Genomic DNA, 21686 nt, shown 5'->3' with positions numbered 1-21686 from the left:
GTAGGCACTGCTACAAAGGGCACACCCTTTGTCACACACAACAGGACCATTTCGAGTTGCCAATTAACTTAACATACATATGCTTGGAAGTACTAATGGTCAACATCTCTTTCCACCCTGTACCATTCATGCCCTAGAAGTCGCTGTGGCAGATTACACCCAGAGGTTTATGGCACATTCAGGAAAGAAAAATAAGGAAAACAAGTACCCAAAGAATGAGGTCATTGCACGCCTGAAATGTGTTTCGGCTTCGATTAAACACCCGAGGCAAAGGAAACACGAAAAGTTAAGAGTCAAGTCATATACATCCAAGTGTATTAGAAATTTTGCATATGTACAGTATTTATATATAAATATTCTCAAATGGAATGTACAACAAAGCAAGGCAAGGCGGCAGGCTGCAGGTACATCTCGGACAGCCTGGCGGCTTTTAGATCAGACATCCCATCATGGACAGCAGCAACAGGACATGCAGGAATTGTACGTTACATCCCCGCTTTTGGTGTTGAAAAACCCAAACTGTACCTTCTTTTATTTGGATTTTAGCAAATTTCCCCTTTTTTGTTTAAAAAAAAAAAAATGTGATGCAGGGAAAATGAAAGAGGGGGGTCTCCACGCACACACAAAAAAAAGGTTACATTCTGAGAGATGCTGGCCACCATGACAAGAAGAGATCGGTAAACTGAAATAAAACAATACTGCGTCGCACATTAGTCCACATTCTCGTGTTCAGAAAGTCTGCTGGGTCTTTTAAACAACAGACCCGTTAAACTGCTTTACTTCTCTTCTAAACTGTTTTTCTTGGTGAAAGTTATGGCAGATGAAACCTAAATACTTTGGGCATGCTCATTACGGGCAATTTTTCACGTCAGTAGCTTTTTGAGGCAGATAAACCCCAATTTTTGCCGGTTCAGTTTTTTCGTTTCCAATTGCCATACTTAAGGTCTGCAATACACCAAATTTTTGCCAGCGGAAGCTCTGCGAGTCTGTGTATCCCATTAAAAAAAAAAAGTCCAGTCTGACGCCCACAGATCAAATTTCACTTACGGGATGGAGTGCTGGGAGAATTTCTAGAATGAAACGTGAATAACTGAAGTGCGAGGGTTGACCCAGGTGCATCGTTTTAGTTTGTAAAAAGCCGTTTTTCACAGCCATTGATTCACCCCCTCCGCTCCAAGTGGGAAGAATCCAGGTAACGGTGACTTCCCTTTGTGTTTCCTGTGTTACCGACAGAGATGCTATAACACTGCTTCCGGGTTTCTGGTGGGGCAAAGTGGCACAACAGGATTCACAAGTATACCCACAGTTTCCTCATCATGGAGTAAGAGGATCTGAACCCTTGGCAGTATATTTTCAATAAACAAAAGTTAATACTCCTGATTTCTCCCCCAAACCATTTTATAACATACATTTTATATAAACTAATCACTGTTAATGGGTAATTTCTTTCGTTACTAAACAGAAAGATTATGGTGTCCCTCTAAGCCTGAATGATGATTTCCAATTTTAGCCCAAATTTGTCTTAAAACCGAAAAAAATGCAAGTGCCCCCATGTCAATGAGAGTGAAGGATCTCTATTTACATTATAGGATACATCGATACAAACCTTTTGATGTAAACAGTTGCCTTAAAAAAAGTGAAGTCTTATAATAAAAACACTGCAACAACAGTGATGTCAGAAAGTCAGAGCTGACGCCCTGCTGTTCACTGGCGCTCCACGGAAAGAAAATCCACGGCATGACAGAAGTTGGGTGAATCGATTTGCATCAGTTCCAGTGCGAAGGGGCTCCTGAAATCGAGGGGCGTATAATACCTCTTGGTGAAGGTTTTGACCCAAACCACGACATCTTAGAAAGATAGAAACAGAGAGAGAGAGAGAGATGAGTTTCAAAGATGGCAACCACGACAAGACTAATATACTCTTTTTATCCTCCTCCTTTATATATGAAATTGTATCATAATCCAACTCTACTCAGGAATTCACTCAGGGTGCTGCTCCCCACCATAGTAGCTATCCTGTTTGAGATGTCTTTAATGGGTTACAGACATGAGTGGTGGAACTTGCAGTGACTTGCACTCATCTCGGTGAGGGTGGTGTCTCTGTCCGGAAAGTAGAAAGAAGATCGCTTCCCAAGAGTCATGAACTGGAGACCATCAGGTTACTAAGAAGTTCTCTCATCTCATTGGGTAATAAGGGATAATAAGGGACTTCTGGCTGCTGGAGGACGGATATCTCTATTAAGTTGTATGGTAAAACTTTCTGTTGGACTGTCCAGCAAGCTGTGCTTGATCCCCACTGTCAATATTTCTGGGGAAAGGCCAGGGAGGGCTACACTCTGAGTAAATTCCCATCACAGAGTTATACAAGGTGTGTCTATTAAATAATGAGACTGACACCATAACTCACTTTTATTTATATAACCATTCTAATGCTTGTCCCCGCTTCAATATACTCCCCATTCACAATTATGCACCCAATGCAGTCTTCGTCTCCACTGGTCAAAGGTGTGGAGCAGATCAGACATCTGATGTTTTTTTCTTTACTGCAACCATTGACTCAAAACGTGTTCCTTAAAACACGTGCACACGGGACATGCAGTCTTCCCCAGTAAGCATTTGAACAGATTCCATTGGGTGTTTTGTTCAAGTTTACTAAAACTTTCAAACTGACACGTTATTCAACATTTAAACTTAGCAGGATTCTGGCACACACAACTGCATTAAAGGGTGACTGACAATTAACTAAATGGCAGAGAGTGTTTTCGTTTGTAATGCCAGTTTGCACAGGTTTAAACCTGCATGGTTATGACATACTGCTTTATTTAAGAGATAGTAGCACAGTTTCGCTATTTAATAGACAAACCCTGTACAGTAGAACATGTAAAAGGATGTCGCTACTCTCATATGGCTAAATGTCAATGAATATGTCCACATAGGACCTGGATATTATAGAAATCAAAACTATGAGTATTGGAAACCTTAATTAAATTGAACCGTATATTGCAATAGGTAGCTTCAGCATGTAAGGAGTGTAACTGATAGCCTCAGGCAGTGCAAGTTAAAATCTAAAGCCCATACCATTTCTCTAAAGTAATCTGGAAGGCCACCACAAGTTACAAAAGCGAGGTTTAGAAATGTGCCAAGTAAATAAGAGACGGACACTCCTGTGGCTAGAAGGCAGCAATAGGTGTGTTTCTAAGGTCGTAAGATAATGGTGGAAAGGTAACCATGTCCTTTAGGAGATTTTTTTTGCGCCCATTAATTGGGCCCATGATTTACTGCAGCCCGTGGAATTTAACGCCACGGCGCGGAATTTAGGGTTTTGCAGCGGTAAAACGCCACGCCGCGGAATTAACCTAACTGCCGCGGAAAATACCAAATCTGAATGAAATCTCATCATTTGAGGCATATTGATATTAGTATGATTAGTTTTGATTACTTCTTTAAGTTCTTTCTTTAGCCTATTGTACCATCTCATTAATATCCCGTTCGTTGCTACTGAAATTGAATACAGTGGAGCTACAGTCCAGTTAAAGAAGCTGTCGGCGTTGCTGCAAAGTACTGATAAACTTAACGAGCTGAGAGCTGAACTTGAATCTGTATCTGTTCACTGCCAGCCAATTATGAACACTCCGACTTCTTTTGAGGCACAGTCATTCACGGCTGTCAATGTCTACAACAAAGTGTCTGACTTACTGTCTTGCCTGAAATCGTTCGGATTTCCAATTGCAACCAGCAGCTGTGAAGATGCAAAGCACAATGCTGCTGCTAAAACTTGAAGAATATTTTGTGGGAACCAAACAGCCGGCAATAGACCTATTCAGATCTGTGAGAATTTTTGATCCACGACAGCTACCACTCTTATCAAAGAATTTTGCTGATCATGCACAATCAGTGCCAACAATGATGGCTGCAGCAGATGAATGGCAAGCTTATCTGGACATAGCATCTTGTGAAGTAATTCCAGCTGATATCACTGCTTTTTGGCGTGCCTTAGAGGACAGACTGCCTCGCTTAGCAGCTCTTGCTAAAGTTTACATTGCGTTGCCGATCTCTTCTGTTGATATATGGATCGGTGTTGTCACCACTGCGATATTCTCTGTCACAAGAAAACCTACGAGCTTACATTGCCGTTTTCTTCAACAATAAATAAACAATAACTTTAGAAACATGATTAGATAGTTTGTTGAGAATAATATTATGCCTACATATGTTTCGGCATCGTTTGCCTAAAGCAAATCTGTGGATTAAAATGTGCGGATGTGAACGCTTTGATATACCTATTTGATTAGTATTACGAATTATAATTGATCATTATTAAGAATAAGAAAAATTGCATTTATTTTGCTTGGGTTACCAATTAGTCTTATGGAGTTCTGGTACTGCATTTGCCACGCTGCGTACGCCGCGGAATTAACGATTTCTTGCTGCGGTAAATTGTGGGCCCCACCCATTAAGCACAAGAACACATTGGCAAACTTTTCAAGTCAGAGTCAAGGAATGTGACAGGTAAATAGAAGATGGTGTTGCTCCTTAGGCCAATATGTCCTTTGGGTCAAGGTAATGGTGGCCGATAATGGAGTGATTACATCCGTTGAGAAAACATTGGCAACTAGGCAAAAACACAGGGATGCTGGAGTCAGATAATGATGAGGAAAAACATACAGAGTGAGGCAATCTTATAATAAGAAATTGTATTAAAACAAGGTATTGCCAGGCTTATGAGGCTTACTTCATTGAACTGGGTCGGCTTTGCCTAAATTCTGATTTCCCATTTAGAAACTCTGCGTACTTTATTCCAAGAGAGAACAAACCTTTCTCCACAACATTATCTGCTAACTTTCATAAGGCCACACTTAAATTGGAGCAAGAGTCTGGGCCACTGGACACATGTATCTGTCCTCACCTTATAATCTAAAGTCTCCTTGAGCATGTCCTCTTCTTCCCGGGTAAAGTTCAGCAACACAGACACAGCTTTTATTAACTGGTAGGCCTGCGGAAAAATCAAGATAATGGAGAGCTCAAATATCAAATGAACGAAGAACAAGCATCTCTCTATTAATGGTGATTCAACATCCTAGAAATTACCACAAATTGGAGCAGACCATTCCATCCACTGTGAGCTTATTTCATTAACTGATGATGAAACTGTCTCCACTTCAACTCCACTCCATGCAACTCAATATTTTGTGAAGAAGTGCTGCCTGACCTTCAGTCTTACTTGCACTGTCTCTTTATTTCCACCAGTTTCCTAAAGTATGTCATTTGCTGTTAAGTGGAAAGAAAGTAGTTGGATCCACTTTATCTATTCTACCTGAGCATTTCAAAGCCCTGGATTAGGTCTCCACGCAATCTCTTCTGCAAGGAACCACACAGGTTTAATTCCAGATATTATGCTACTGGGGTGAGGAAGACTAAAACCCCCCAACGAACAAGATGGAAAACTGGAACATACTTACATACCAAAAGAGTGAAGGCTGTGATTGCAGTAAAATGGGTCTTGACAAAGTATGAATTTGCAGGCCTTGAATACTTAGGCAAACAAGAACTTTGGAGTTTTTCTTCTTCAGTTAAATATCAATAGCAAATGCTGCATCTTGACTATGGAAATGTATTATTACAGCCTAAGAGTTCACATTCAAAGTACTGAATGGATGCATCCATCCATCCATCATCCAGCCTGATATATGCTAACTACAGGGTCACAGGGGTCTGCTGGAGCCAATCCCAGCCAACACAGGGCACAAGGCAGGAATCAAACCCTGGGCAGGGCGCCAGCGCACCACAGGGCACACACACACCCACACACCAAGCACACACTAGGGACAATTTAGAATAGCCAATGCACCTAACCTGCATGTCTTTGGACTGTGGGGGGAAACCAAAGCACTCAGAGGAAACCCACGCAGACACGGGGAGAACATGCAAACTCCATGCAGGGAGGACCCGGGAAGTGAACCCGGGTCTCCTAACTGTGAGGCAGAATGGATACATATGTTGCCTGGGGCCATGACCCGGCCGGGACGACAGGAAGGACTGGATGTGGGTCTGCAGCCACCCTGGATCACATGGGGGTTGCCTTCCGGGTTGTTTTGGGGGCCACGGGTACAGGGCATGGAAGCCCTACCCTGTAGGGGCCCGTGGTCACCGCCAGGAGGCGCCCCAGTGCCTTGGGGACCTGTTACCCCAGCACTTTCGCCACACCAGGAAGTGCTGGGGGGAAGATTTATAATGGCGCCCGGAGAGCAGCCGGCACTTCCGCCACGCTGGGGCGTGGCTAGAGGAGGAATGCCGGGAACACCTGGGGCTCATCCGGGTCCTCTATAAAAGGGGCCGTCTCCATTCATTCGAGGCTAGAGTCGGGTGGAAGGAGGACGAGGCAAGAGGAGCTGTGGAGGCGGCCGAAGACAAGGCATTGTGGCCAGGACTACGTGACTAGGTCTGAGTGACCACTGGACTGGGTCTTTGTGACCATAATTAATATTGTATATAGTGTAAATAAACATGTGGTGGTTGAAGAACAACATGTCCGCCTGTCTGTGTCCGGGCCAAGTTCACAATGTGTACAAATCTTTTGTCATGCAGAAAATTAGGATGACTTTCAAAGGGAGTGAATCCTTTTGTATGTCTCTGTTTATATATGTTTGGGCCCCTTGGTGATTCGAGCCATATTTAATATGTTTATTTAAAATCAAATAGTGGATGGCGCACCTTGGATTTCTTATTGCACTTAGAAACAACGGAGCGTGAGTTGCTTGAAGGCTGCCATTAAATTTCGGTGCCAAAATAAACAAAAGGCTGGCACTACACCATAATAAAAATCGTGTTTTTTGTATGTGTTTAGTACCAGCATACCACACAACCCTACTATTGAATAAGATGGATTAACTGTCACATATCATGGAGAGTTCAGGTACTGTGGCATTTTGTGGAAAACAGGCTTAAATGTCTTTTTCTAGTTTAATGCTGGTTTGGTTTAATCCAATGGGATCGGATGGAGTGGAAAAAGGGAAGTAGGGGACTAGACATTTATGTGAATGAGCAACAGTATAAAAGCAAGCACATATCTATTAAAACTGAAATGTGTAATCTAAACATTGAAATTCTGGTTGGTGGAATTCATCCACATTCCCTGCCTAGGGAGATAAGTTCCATTATTTTTACTAATGCTTATATTCCTCCCTCTGCAAACAGCAACTCAAAAGAAATGCTTTACTCCACCACCAACACCCTAATGATGAACCAATCTGACCCCGTGGCGACTATGGAAGGAACAATAATAAAAATCGATCAGTATTTGTCATAAGAACGAACATCCACCCATCCATCCACTTCCTAACCCAGTTATCCATGGCTGTGTTCTGGCAGACAGGCAGGGATAATCCCCAGACAGGCCACATCACAAGAAGAAAGAAATCTGACAAAATGAGAGGAGACCATTCAGTCCATCAAGCTTGTCTGTTTAACTATTAGCTAAGCTGTCCCAGTATCTTATTAAAATACATCTTATAAGTTTGTCAAGGATTCTGGCAAAAACCTGCAAGAACTGTGTGACATAGTCAAGTCTGCATGGACCAAAATCCCTAAGAAATTTCTGCAGCATCTTATTGAATCCATGCACAAAACAATTCTAGGCTGTTTCTGGGGCAAAATGGGGCGTTACCTGCTTCTACATAGGAGGACCTAATGAGGTAGCCATTATGTGTAGCTGATTGTCTTATTGAAGGCCTGCAGTCATCATCTTTAAGTCTAAAATAATGCTACTCACCTCTGCCTCTCGAGCGGACATGAATTTCAAGACCACATGCTTCAGATATTCAAAGTTGATTTCCCTCGAGTCATTTAGGTCAGAATTGTTGGTAACAGTGGTCGAGGTGCTGACGAGCATGGGGGGCTCAGAACAGAGTCTCTCCTTCACCTCAGGACAATCGACTTCATGCTTTATTTTCTAAACCACAAATTTTGAAAGAACAGAATGAGTTAGAACACAGGTGGCCATGATGAAAAGACTTGAACAGACACAGCTGAACAGAACTGCAATGGGGCCTGAGTCATGGTGAAGACCTGAATCATTTGGAACTACACACCCACTGATTCAAGAGGAGCGCCAAGAGGCAGCAAGATTACTTTAAAGAAAGGGTCATACAGAGGCTTACTCTCACTGCCGTTTTTCCTCTCCCTCTCCATCTCTCTTTGTCTCTCGGCTGCTCCATTCATGGAGAAGGCCATGCCGGACCAGAGACAAATCAACATACTAAGACAGAGAGCCACCTTGTAGCCTATTATCCAGGTTGTATTAGTATTTTGTCTCTCCACGGTTCTCTCCATAGAGGAGGCCAGGCCATCTCTCTCTTTCCCCATTCAAAGGCCAAGTGGCAGCAAATACCAAGCCAGACCAGAGACCAATCAACATACTAAGACAAAGGCCCACCTGGTAGTAAGCATATGGAGGCAAGATGAACTGCTACTTAGGTTGTATTGTATTATTTTTCCAACACTCATTTTACTCTACCTATTTGTATTTTCGGCATAATTAGAAACCTTGAGTTAATTTATACATAATTGAAAGTGTAATGTTCTCTCTCCTGTCTATTTCAGTGGTGCATCTTGTTGCCCGAGGACACAGGTATAACAGGTAACGTAACATATGAGGGCTACAGCAGGGATTTGGGGCATTTTGTTCAGATGTATGTAATAAATAATATAAAGGGGAGAACAGGGTCACCCTAGGGCCCTACCATGACAAAACAATGACAAACACTGAAGGTTCCAGTCTGCAGCGCAGCTCACCCATTTTGTTATTTTCTGTTGTTCTGACAGTTCTAAATGGTCTGAAAAATATGCCCTTCATGCTTCAAGTAGGCTGAAATGTATTAAGTTGCAAAAAAAGATATCCATCTCACTTAGGTACATTACAAAATTAGATTCAATGTCGGGGACGCAGTTGGAAACTTGTTAAAACTAGAATTACCAGAGCCTACGAAAAACCATGAAAAGTGCACGCAGACACTTCATTTCGCAAACATTGGTACGAGAATGCCGTCACAAGTACACTGCAGAGCTATAGCGTTTCTTTATGTGAAAACAGCCGTGTCAGATGGGGTTGTATAGATCGATTCTGAACGCGACTGAGAGAATGAAAAGTGAATTTAAAAAAAAAAAAAAAAAACAAAGCTAACCTTTACAAGGATCATAAATTGCACCAGCTGTTACAGACTGAAATCAAATGTATGCTTTTATTCTAAAATAGTAAGACTAAGAGCAGTTTACTTCTCAAAATAGAGCGGTGCAGGTTCGAACTCGTGACCTTTTGATTCCCAGTCGGCAGCTGATTCTATTGCGCCACGGAGGCAGTCATAATAAACGGGTGTCAATGTCGCATGTTAAGGCGGATTTTTGTTTCTGCAGTTATATTTTTGAATAAAAGCGCAATTGTTGTGTTATATTTGTACCTTTTGCGAAAATGTTTCTTTGATATTTGGACTTCAAGCTTCATACATTGTATAGTTTATGCCTAAATTTTGTCATTTACTACTAGAATATAAAACACGTTTCTGTTTTAACAATGTGTTGACACAGATTACTGTAGAAACGGAACAGACATGAAATGAGTGTGTTCCAAACAACGATCTATTATTTCCACTCTAAAACTTCACTTCACTCCCGGATACTCAATCAAGGCCTGAGCTGAGAGAAGTTCGTGCACGTTCTAAATTGGTGGGGGGATGGAATAGCCAGCTGCTCTTAGCTTCTCTTTATCAGCACATTTAGAGGACAAAGGACGCTGGCGGAGAGGTGTGAAGGGATTTAAGAAGCGATTTAAGGTGGGACGGATTTATGAGTTTTTCGTAGGCTCTGGTAACTCTAGTGTTAAGGGTAAATTTTGCACAAACCTTAGGAGGTTTTTGTTTACACAAAGAACGATAGACACTTGGAATAAGCGACCAAGTAGTGTGGTAGACAGTAAGACGTTAGGGACTTTCAAAACTCGACTTAATGTTTTCTTGGAGTAAACAAGTGGATAGGACTGGCGAGCTTTGTTGGGCTGAATGACCTGTTCTCATCTAGAATGTTCTAATGTATGTCATAAATGCAACTGGCCACCAAAACTGCACTTGGCATAAAATACTGCCAAGGCACTATATAAATTCTAACGCTATTGACTTACCTCCCATAACACACTGAAAATTATCTCATCCTCCTGCTACACACATCACTTTCTTTTCCCTTGACATTATATGCTTGTCAGTTATCTCAGTTTGATTGTGTCAGAGGTTGTGACTGGGGTGGTAATGTCATGGGGACTATTTATATTTTTGTACCACAGAACCAAAGGTGCACTCTGGGATGTGTCAATGGTCTTATTTATAGGCGCCATCTCAGACTGTATACTACTGAAATAAATAGGATGTTAAATAGAGGGCAGTATATCACTTGCCACAGGATTCATGTTTGGACATACTTGGCTAATTTTACTACACATTTATGTGGTCACCCATCAGAAACGTGTCCATGACCCATACTTTAAGAAACGCTGCTCTAGACCTGTCTCTCAGATATATATCTGCTATACCGATTCCTCGATTAGTAAAATCAGCTCACATTTTCCACTGTCACACATGCTAGGACAGGGGCAAAATGAGTGGACTAACACTTCTTCTCTCCCCTTTTTCAGATGCCAGACCTAATTTTCTTCTTCCTCCTGTTACTCACCACGCCCCTGATGACCTCATTTCCGGTAAGCACCTCATTATCCTGTCTCTTTCTTCTTTTGGGGCTATTTAACCTCCTGTATGTCCTTTGTTTTCAGTCTCTCTTTTGTTGGAGACTCAGTCTATAGTGACTACTCTGCGGAACTGCTGTTAAAGTTTTGTTGATTTTTGTACAATATATGGGGTGGATCTCCCCCAAAAAATGTCTACCTTTGTCTTTCTTTTACACCACATATTTAAAAAATAAGTTAATAAATTCAGCTGTTCTGACAAGCAAGGTGTGCGGTGAGCAAGAGAAACACCCAAGCATTAAAACGCTTTAAAAAACAAACAAAAAAAAAAAAACAACAGGAAGGCAGTTAAACAGCTTGAAAGTTTAAAGCAGGAGAAACCTGAAATGTCTCAACCCACAAGGTTATCTGCTACCTACCAGCTCCTTCTGAAAAGTCTTCTTCAGCTCCACTAACCTCTGCTGCAGCTGCTTAATTGTCTGAAAGAAAATAAAAAGTGTAAAACAAACCCATAACAATAAAAGAACTATACAGTAATCCCTCACTATATCGCGCTTCGACTTTCGCGGCTTCACTTCATCGCGGATTTTAAATGTAAGCATATCTAAATATATATCACGGATTTTTCGCTGGTTCGCGGATTTCTGCGGACAATTGGTCTTTTAATTTAAAGTACATGCTTCCTCAGTTTGTTTGCCCAGTTGATTTCATACAAGGGACGCTATTGGCGGATGGCTTAGAAGCTACCCAATCAGAGCATGTATTACGTATTAAATAAAACTCCTCAATGATATGCGATGTGCTTGCCGCACCATGCTTGATTGTTTGCTTTTCTCTGTCTCTCTCACTCTCTCTGACATGCTCTGCGCCTGACGGAGGGGCTGTTTGCACAGAGGCTGTTTGCCTAGAAGATACGGACGCTACTCTAAAAAATGCTGAAAGACTACCATCACATTGCTCCCTTCTTTGCGGCTGCTTTATCGCGGTGCGCATACTTAAAAGCCCAACAGCACGTATTGATTTTTTGATTGTTTGCTTTTCTGTCACACTCTCTCTCTATCATTCTCTGCTCCTGACGGCGCTCGTTTGAAGAGAAGATATGTTTGCATTCTTTTAGTTGTGAGAAAGAACTGTCATCTCTGTCTTGTCATGGGGCACAGTTTAAACTTTTGACTAAAAGGTGGTATTTCATGTCTAGAGGGCTCTAATAATGTTAACAGTGCAAGAGAGTTTATAAGGGCTTAAAATATATAAAAATAACCATACAAACATATGGTTTCTACTTCGCGGATTTTCATCTATCGCGAGGGGTTCTGGAACGCAACCCCCACGATCGAGGAGGGATTACTGTATTCTCATTTACTTAATAGTGAAACTGATTTCGCGTTCAGCTTCTTAGAGAAAACCAGCACTACAGAAAATCTGAGCTCTAACTCAGTGTGTAGCATCATGGGGGCCAAATCTGCCACCACAGACCTTACAGAAATATTTGTTTATTGCAGGAATGCGTCTCACTCTAAATTGTCTGCATGTGTCTACAGTACCATGATGGAGTGACACCCCCCACCTAAAGCAGATGGAGGGATTTATGGACTGCGATTGTAAGTATGACATGTGAATTTCTTTTTAAAGACCTACCATAAATGTGGAACCTTCAATTAACACTTCACTTTCAGGTGCTCTCTGACTTTTCATCGATAGGATGAGCAGTTCAGAATAATCATGGGAGTCCTGAAAGAGCCCGAACCTATCCACAGTGGACTTCTCAACACTGAACCTGGTCCACTGGATAAGCTAGAACCCCATGCTGGATACAGTCTAGTGCAGTGTTTCCCAACCTGTGGCCATAGCAGCACTGAAGGAAAGCCACAGCTGACCCCCTCAATTCACCATGAAGGAATAACACTAATGTTGCGCTTGATTCTTCTAATCCACTTTGATGCTCGTGAATACACTGCCATGTGTAAAAGTGGGTTATGTCAGCTCAAAGGTTGGAAAAACGCTGGGCTAGTGCATAAAAGTATTCAGGTGACAGCTGAACAAACAGGTTTGCAATTTCATTTAGTGAGAAGAAGATTCCACCACAACTAAACACACCTTGTTTTTCTCCAAATTCTGCTGTTCCAGCTCCTTGATGCATTTCTGAAGCTGAGCGATGGCATCGCCAGAGGCAGGTCCGTTGTGTTCTGCCCCAGGTGGGTGCAGCTGGCCATTGAGCATTTGAACTTCTGCTTCTAAATCAACTACCTGCAACAAATAAGAAGTAAAGTCACTCATGTGTTGTTAAAGTTTAAACTGATAAAAGCCACTGTACTGTCACAATAAATAAAATATACAAAAGTGAACACATTTAAGAAAAGAAAAAAAAACTGCTCATTACTTACAAGAGTTTAAATTTCTAAAATATAATTGGTCAGTTTGGCAAAATGTGGATTAGATGTGACAAAAGAAATCGTGAACAAGAAGCTGGCCCATTTCAAGGCTTTATGGGGTCCTCACCAATCTGCCCACTATTGCTACAGCATTAGCATGATAAAAAATATTTTTTTAATTAGAACACTAAGAATTAATTTTACTGAAACATTCTGTACACTGTGCTGTAACAAGAATGTGCCCCCTCCTCATTTCCTCTACTATTTCAATTTTTTGGCAGGAGATCACTAGGGTCTTGTCTCTAATTTTGCTTTTGTTCCTTTCTTTTTCTAACTTGTTCTTTTCTTGCAGTCCAGCTGACTGTTCCATATTTCTATTACTTTTTATTATTGTTACCCAGCTTACATTTTTCCCCAGAGAGGAGTGGTGTTGTTACCGTTTTAATAGAAGTAAAGGCACAGGCAACAGTAGTGGGTTTTATACAACGTCCTCCATAATGTTTGAGACAAAGCCATAATTTTCCGAGATTTTCCCTTTGTGCACCACGGTTTTATATTTGAAATTAAAAAAATTCACGTGTAGTTAAAGTGCACATTCTCACATTTCATTAATGGGTATTTCTATATATTTTGATTTCAGGGTCAGGTCAGGTTGTGGAACATGCACTGGTACAGGGCGTCACCGCACCCACCAAATGACGAAACAGCTCAAGATCCTGGATGGCAACCTCCCAGGCAGACACGCGGTCCAGCCCCACCCTCTGGGAATGACCTTCTATCTGCCGCAGCCAGGTGTTACATGGACGTCCCTTGACCTGGTCCAGCAGCTAAAGTCCTCAGCAATGAGGGTCCTGTAAGCCGGATCACCCTCGGAAAATTGTGCCTCATGGCTGCAGTGCTGTAACTGATGCTTCCTCACAATAAAGGTAATGGGCCTCATTCGGGACTCCATGAGCAACACAAAGTCAAGCCAGTGGTACCCAAGGATTCTCCGACACAGTACCAATGCACATGGCCATATACAATTCAGACTTGTGATTAAAGTGCACATTGCAGACTTTCATTTAAGGGATTTGCATACACTTTTTCTAAAAGGTCCCCCCATTTCAGGGTACCACAACTTTTTCGACACAGCAATGGCAGGTCTATTAATGTCATCATATTTAAGACTATGTCGCATATCCCTTGCAAGCAATGACTGCTTGAAGTCTGTGATTCATAGACATCACCAGGTGGTGAGGATCTTCTCTGGTGATGCTCTGCCAAACCTCTAATACAGGCATATTCAGCTCCTACTTGTTTCAGGGGGCTTGTCCCCTTAAGTATCAAGGAGAATCAAAGACAAATGAGTCTTTGTCCCAAACATTATGGACAGTACCGTACATAAAAAACGGGTCTCTATGTGCCACCAAGAAACACACCATATCAATTTCTACCAGACAGTAATGAGTTTCTTTTCCATGCCATGCGTTCCAGCTCTACTCCTATTTTTATTTTCTCTCGTTAACTTGCAGCACTTCTTCTAACTCAGTCTCTCCCCCATCCAACAGAAATCATCATCTAAATAAACTCTGACGTCAGCCTGGAGAGCCCATGTCTGGGAGAGGCAGTACTTTTACTCGATGCCCGGGGCACATCAGTGCTAACATGCTGCCTGTCGTTGATCAGTCTTCATAACTAAGGGGTTATTTTGGACCTCTGGATGAAATATGGGAACTTTGGATTTGAATTTTAGTAATGTTCACACAGAATACATTTAGTAAAATAAACTTTGTAAATGTAATGTGGAATTATGCTAACGGGTGACAGTCAGAATCAAGTGGTCTGTTGTTTTTAGATTTGACTTTAGCAAAGTGGTCCTCAGGTCAAAACACTTCAAGTACAACTGCTATTAAGGACTAACCTTTATAATGAATTGTCAGAATTAACCATTCATTTCTTAAGTATTCGCATCCCTTGATCAGGAGGTAAAAGTCTTGCAAGAACATGTGGAGAACACAGTCAAACAAACATTACTGTCATGAAGATGTGGTCTTAGGAAACTCACCCTTCTCTCGCAGACTTCTCGCTGCTCGCTCTGAGACTGCACTTCTTCCTTGAGCTTTGAAAGGTGATTTTCTGATTCTTTTTGCTTTTCTGTCATTGCACTTTTAAGCTTCTCTGTCTCAGTTTGCAGATGGGTTAGCTGAACTTGGGCCGCGTTAAGGTCTAAAGAAAGAAAGAATGGAAAGTTACTGATATTTAAGTGCATGGAACTAGCTAGCAGGCATCGTGGTGGTACACCACATTGTGCTGTCACATCATACAGCTGCTGTTATATGTTCTGTTGGCCCATATTTAATGCAATGGCTTTCAGATGCAACACAACTTACATTTGTTAACTCACGCATGTCCCATTCTAGGGTAATTGTTAAATTCTCTCCCACATGTGCCAATACCAGCTGATGTGGGTGAAGGGTCCCGAAAAGTGGAATACGTTAAAGATAAAATGCCAAACATTATGTCACGTGTTAACTGACATGCTATTAGAGGCATATGAATAAAATAATGCCTGAAACTAATACTTGGTGAATCCTGATGAACAATCTGAATGAAATAGAAATACTGAAACTTTTAAATATATACAGTGGATTGAGAAACTGTTCAGACCCATTCACTCTCTGCACACTTTTATTTATCATTAACGCCTGATGACCGTGATGCTCTTGGCTCTCTGATCCAATAGAGAAGATACTAGAAATAAACTCAACATCTTAAGTTTAAAAGTCAAGGCGGAGGTAAAGAATTCAGATGTAGCCATTGACTCTGACCTAAACTTTACATCACATATTAACCAGATTACTAGGACAGCATGTTTTACTTTCTAGTATAGGGAAAGTATTGTGATTGTTCAAAAATTCAACCTCGAGATTTTGATTAATGTCAACGTTTTAGACCTCCAGAAGTTCAAAAATACCATTATTGGAATTATGTCTGTGTGTCTGCGTATGTAAACATGATAACTTGAGTACACTTTCAGTTAAGTCAAACAAATTTTGCATACAAGTATTAGGTACAAAACATTGACTTCTATCAACTTTTGAGCTATTTCCGTTAACAGGAAGTGGTATTTTTTTTATTTGTGCAGCTGCAAAGTCTGATTTATTTATTTGTTCGCTTCCCGGGTTCTCCCTGCGTGGAGTTTGCATGTTCTCCACGTGTCTGCATGGGTTTCCTCTGGGTGCTCCGGTTTCCTTCCACAGTCCAAACGTTAGGTGGATTGGCGATCCTAAATTGTCCCTAGTGTGTGTGCTTTGTGTGTGTGTGTGTGCCCTGTGGTGGGCTGGCGCCCTGCCCGGGGTTTGTTTCCTGCCTTGCGCCCTGTGTTGGCTGGGATTGGCTCCAGCAGACCACCGTGACCCTGTAGTTAGGATATAGCAGGTTGCATAATGGATGGATGGATGGTTCTTTAATGTACATAATATAAAAATAGTCAATGTCTTGCGGTCTACTCCTCAAATATCCATCCCCACATCTGAGTACACAAAGAAAGTCTGGGGATGACCACTCATGATTTTTCACTTAAGGAATATAGCAAAAGTTAGATCTCTTATAACTTTACAAGATGCTGAAAAATTAGTTCACGCTTTTGTTTTTTAGTCGACTAGATTGCTGCAATGCACTCCTAACTGGATTTCCTAAGACGGACATTAATCGGTTGTAATTAGTACAGAATGCAGCAGCCAGAAAGTTAACAAGAAAAAGAAAATGTGAGCACATCACACCAGTCTTAGCATCGTTACATTGGTTACCAGTGTCATTTAGAATTGACTTTAAAATACTACTACTAGAGTATAAAGTCTTAAATAATCTTGCTCCCTCCTATATTTTGGAATGCCGTCCCTGTACACTCCAAGTCGTAACCTTAGATCTTCTAATGGTGGTTTGCTTATAATTCTAAGAGTCAAGTTTAAAAGATATGGTGGGCTGGCGCCCTGCCCGGGGTTTGTTTCCTGCCTTGCACCCTGTGTTAGCTGGGATTGGCTCCAGCAGACCCCCATGACCCTGTAGTTAGGATATAGCAGGTTGGATAATTGATGGATGGAAGTTTAAAAGAAGTGATGAGACAACCTTTTGCTGTTACGCACCTAAAATATGGAATAAATTCAGCAGGCTAATACTGTGGAACATTTAAAAAAAATTGCTAAAAACCCATTATATTAATTTGCTTTTTCCACAGCTAAATTTTAGTTGTACTCCTAAAAGACTATATGGGTACATAATGATATTTTTCAGGGATCTGCAACCTTTACTAATCTCTGCAATTCTCTGCTGTCTTTTCCAGTTCTTCTGATCAAGGTGCCATGCAGCTACCTGTGATGATGGAATGAAGGTAGGTGCCCCAGCTGTCCACGAGACCCACTTCATCAAATTGTCTCATATGAAGCCTGGAAACAAACAGGAATGAATCAAGGCCATTTATGCTAAGTAGAATGCCCTGTCGGGACTGGGAAGTCTTTTGGCCTCTGAAACCCCTGCACATTCTGTTTTTTTTTTCTCCTGCTTGACTGGAATGTTTTTGTTTTTGTCTTTGCGTCATCCCAGCCATCTGACCTTATCACCAGACTTTAGAGACTTACATTATGACACTGTATATAAGGACGCTACTCTTCTACTTGATATTTACTTGTTTTTTTAAAATCATTCAGATTTATTTGTTTTTTTGGTCTTTGTTACTTAGTCTTTAGTAGTAGAATGTTGTACTGTTTTAGCTATTATGGATGCAATGAGAAGTCAAGCAAAATGTCACCTTTTATTGGCTAACTGAACCGATTACAATATGCAAGCTTTCAAGGCAGCTCAGGCCCCTTCTTCAAGCAGGGTGTAATGGATTATGGAATGCCTGATTAACATTTACTACATACGTCAAAGTTAGTGAGTAGGCCACCTTATCTACAACGCTCCTGAAAAGTGACTGAATTGAGAAGATGCCACAATTGCACACATCACACTTTTATGGTCTAAGATTAGAGGGTTTCAGGGGGCACTGCTGTTTGTTTCTCGTCATTTGCGCATGCATTCTGATCAACCTGGTCACATGTGAATTTACACTTTTTTCCGCCTCAACTGATGTCCGAGTGTGCGCACCAGCGGCTCTATGTAAACATGAATTAGTTGCAAATCTTGCTCTGATTGACTGGTAGTTGTACGAGTTGGTTTTATGTCAATTGGATTACATCTGCACCTTGTCCAATGCTAATCCTCTTAAACCCTTAAAAACGGAAACTCTTAAACCCCGGTACTCCATTATAAATTAATTAAATTCTTTCACTAGGATAGATTTACCTGATTTATACAAAATAATTTCTCAACTGAGACCCTCCACCTGCGTCCTTGACCCAATACCAACAAGTTTTTTCAAAGAAGTATCAGGCATGCTAATTGATAGTATTCTTGACATAGTAAACTCGTCATTAGATACGGGGGTCTTCCCAGACTGTCTTATGACTGCTGTAGTTAAACCCCTGCTGAAGAAAAATAATCTTGACTCCTCTGCTTTGGAAAATTTTAGACCCATTTCTAACCTGCCTTTAACATTCTAGAGAAGGCAGTCATTATGCAGCTTAATGATCACCTCAATAAACAAGCTATTCTTGATTTTCTTGATATTCTTGAAGTTTCAGTCGGGTTTCAGAATAAATCACAGTACAGAAACTGCACTCGTTAAAGTAGTAAATCACTTGCGGTTATCAGACAGAGAGCGTTTATCTGTCCTCATCCTCTTAGATCTGAGTGCCGAATTTGATACCATTGATCACAATATTCTTAGAAATCGCCTTAGTCGGTGGGTGGGTCTCTCTGGCAGTGTCTTAAATTGGTTGGAATCCTACCTGGCAGGTAGAAAATTCTTTGATAGTTGTGGTAATTATACTTCAAAAACACATGATATTCTATATGGTGTTCCACAAGGCTCTATCCTGGGTCTGCTGCTCTTTTCGATTTACATGCTTCTGTTAGGTCAGATTATCTCGGGGCATAACATGAGCTACCACAGCTATGCTGATAACACAAGTGTATTAATCAATAGCGCCTGATGACCCCAAGACTCTTGATTCACTGATCCATGTGTGCATCTTAACATAAATATGGCTCATCCAACAGACCAAGAAACGACGAGGTAACAAAAGCAGAACGTCATAAGAAGTGACGTCAAAGATCGATACAGAAGACTATATGCAAACATAACTTTAACCTTTCACTATTTTTAATGCTCCATGTTAACTCTCAACACATTAAACTGATTGAGATTCCTCAGCTACCAACAGCAGACCCTTTAGCGTTGACTATCACAGCATGCAAAATTTTACCCATAACTCACGGTATTCCATATAGTTAGATTGGCCTCATGTCATATCACATTCATACCTCAAACGCTCCAGGGTTTGCCTGGCACCACATCATGACCACCCTTTAAAAAGGGTCTCAGTATGGTTGTGTTGATCTGCACCAGAGTGCAACTGGCACTGTTCACATTTAAATAAATAAACCAGTCTTCAGGGGAAATCGCACCAGAGAAAAAACTGGACCAAACCAACTAGATGTGAAAGCAACTTAACAATGGACCGGTAGACTTTACATGAATTTCAATACTGTTTATGTTACTCTCTATGCCAATAATTTACTTTTTTCACATCCGCCCAAAAGAATTAAAAAATTATCAGGAAGAAACCTTACAGCCTCCACAGCTACATTGACTAAAGGAATGAATCACCCACCTCAAAATATTGTTTTGCAGCCTGAAATGAAGACACATACAAAAAATATTTCTCCAGCTGTATTTCCTCAATGCAACTTATAACAGCCAAATGAAATACATAACAGTTCAGAAAAAAAAAAAAAATAGAAAAACAGAATCATTGAGATGCTTAAAGGACCACCTCTCTCCTAAAAATCCTTGTAAATTCGATCATGTGTAAGTATTCCCCTTCTCCACTGCACACCAAGCTACAGTATATTCTCACGTATAAGTCGGGTGTTGAAACCTGCAAAATCGATCATAAAATCAGACCCCAACTTATACACCAGTTCAAAAATACGACACTTAATTTTTTTTTACATCTTCTTGCCTCCTCCAATCTCGCATCAGTCTCTAAGACGCATTGAATTTTTTTGCAGCAGCACAGTCACCAATTTCTTTCGCTACTTGAACGACGTTTAATTTAAAACCAGCCTCATATTTTCTTCTGATCGAACGCTCCATCGTAGATAAGGGATGCTCCTAAGATAAAGGCTTATGAGGGTGTGAGATACAAAAAATACAAATCAGTGCAAATGTTGCTTTGGAATAGTTTGGGTATTACTGTGTGGTCAGGTAGGCACAGTATAGAGACAGAGTTTAGGAGCACATGATGATACAGCGTATTGCCGCACCCACACAGAAAAAAAAAAGCTGTGTGCTCCATGGTTACTCTCTTAGATGGGCGTTAGCATATCATAATCTCTTGGACCAATAGCGTGAGTTTTCCGTATTCGACTTATATGACCGACATTATAAAATACCAGAAATTATACTATAAAAGCAAGTCCCAAGTTATCCGTGAGTATATACGGTAATTGGCTTCCATCTGTGATCAGCTGTAATCGTTCTGATTCATTCAGCGATTCTCTGAGCATTTCAGTGCTTGGAAGTGCAACTGAAAGTAAATTAACAACTGTGGGTGCAAAGCACTGTCAAAAGATCTTAGGGATAAAGTCGTGGACAGGCACAAGTCAGGGGATGGATACAAAAAAAAACTCAAAAAGCTTTATCAATCCCTAGGAGCTCAGTAAAGTCCATAATAAAGAAGTGGGAAGTGCTTGGTACTACTAGGACCCTTCCTAGATCAGGCCGTCCATTCAAATTAGATGGAAGAGGGAGGAGGAAACTGGTCAGAGGCTTCCAAGAGGTCAATGGCAATTTTGAAGCAGTTACAGGAATTTTTGGCAAAGAGTGGTCACCGTGTGCATGTGACAACAATATCACAAATGCTCCACAAATGTGGCTTGTATGGGAGGGTTGCAAGAAAAAAGTCATGTCACGTTTCAAAGGCCACAGGTGCTAAAACGCACCTTTAAGATTCTGGGGCCAAATAGGAAAAGGTGTTATGGTCAGCTGAGACTAAAATTAATGTGTTTGATCTCAACGACAACGGTATATCTGGCAGAAAGTCAATACAGCTTACCATCCAAAGAACACTCCAGACCTACAGTAAAGGATGGAGGTGGTAACATCCTGTTGTCGGGGCGTTTCTCTGCAGCAGGGACTGTGACACTTGTCAAAATAGAAGGAAAAATGGATGGGGCAAAATGCCGTCAAGTTTGTGAGGAAAACCTGCTGACCTTTGCTAGAAAGTTGTCAATGGGAAGAAGGTTCACCTTCCAACATGATAATGACTCAAAGCACACAGCATAGTTGACAACACAGAACTTGAAGAAAAGGGTGAATGTTTCTGTGTAGCCTGGTCACAGCCCAGACTTAAACTCAAAAATGAAAATAGGTGGCATGACTTACATGACTGAGCTTGAACCGTTGTGTAAAAACGAGTGGGCAAATATCATACAGTCTAGAGGTG

General features: G+C 41.2%; 1 protein-coding gene across 2 annotated transcripts in view; it reads right to left on the bottom strand.

The window, feature by feature from the left end:
• Positions 1–298: 298 nt before the first annotated feature.
• The window catches only part of golga1 (golgin A1), a 128825-nt gene continuing 107437 nt past the window's right edge, over positions 299–21686 (bottom strand). For both annotated transcript variants that reach the window (XM_039762686.1, XM_039762687.1), the window contains 6 exons: positions 15143–15303; positions 12821–12970; positions 11143–11202; positions 7769–7948; positions 4907–4993; positions 299–1847 (listed from right to left, as the gene is read on the bottom strand). In XM_039762686.1, coding sequence (XP_039618620.1) covers positions 1767–1847; positions 4907–4993; positions 7769–7948; positions 11143–11202; positions 12821–12970; positions 15143–15303 — 719 coding nt within the window. In that variant the 3' untranslated portion in view covers positions 299–1766. The remainder of the gene's footprint in view (positions 1848–4906; positions 4994–7768; positions 7949–11142; positions 11203–12820; positions 12971–15142; positions 15304–21686) is intronic.

Source organism: Polypterus senegalus, chromosome 9 (assembly GCF_016835505.1).
Source record: "Polypterus senegalus isolate Bchr_013 chromosome 9, ASM1683550v1, whole genome shotgun sequence".
Classification (NCBI taxonomy): domain Eukaryota; kingdom Metazoa; phylum Chordata; class Cladistia; order Polypteriformes; family Polypteridae; genus Polypterus; species Polypterus senegalus.
Note: the sequence above shows the minus strand (reverse complement) of the source record. Positions and strands in the feature narration are given on the sequence as shown.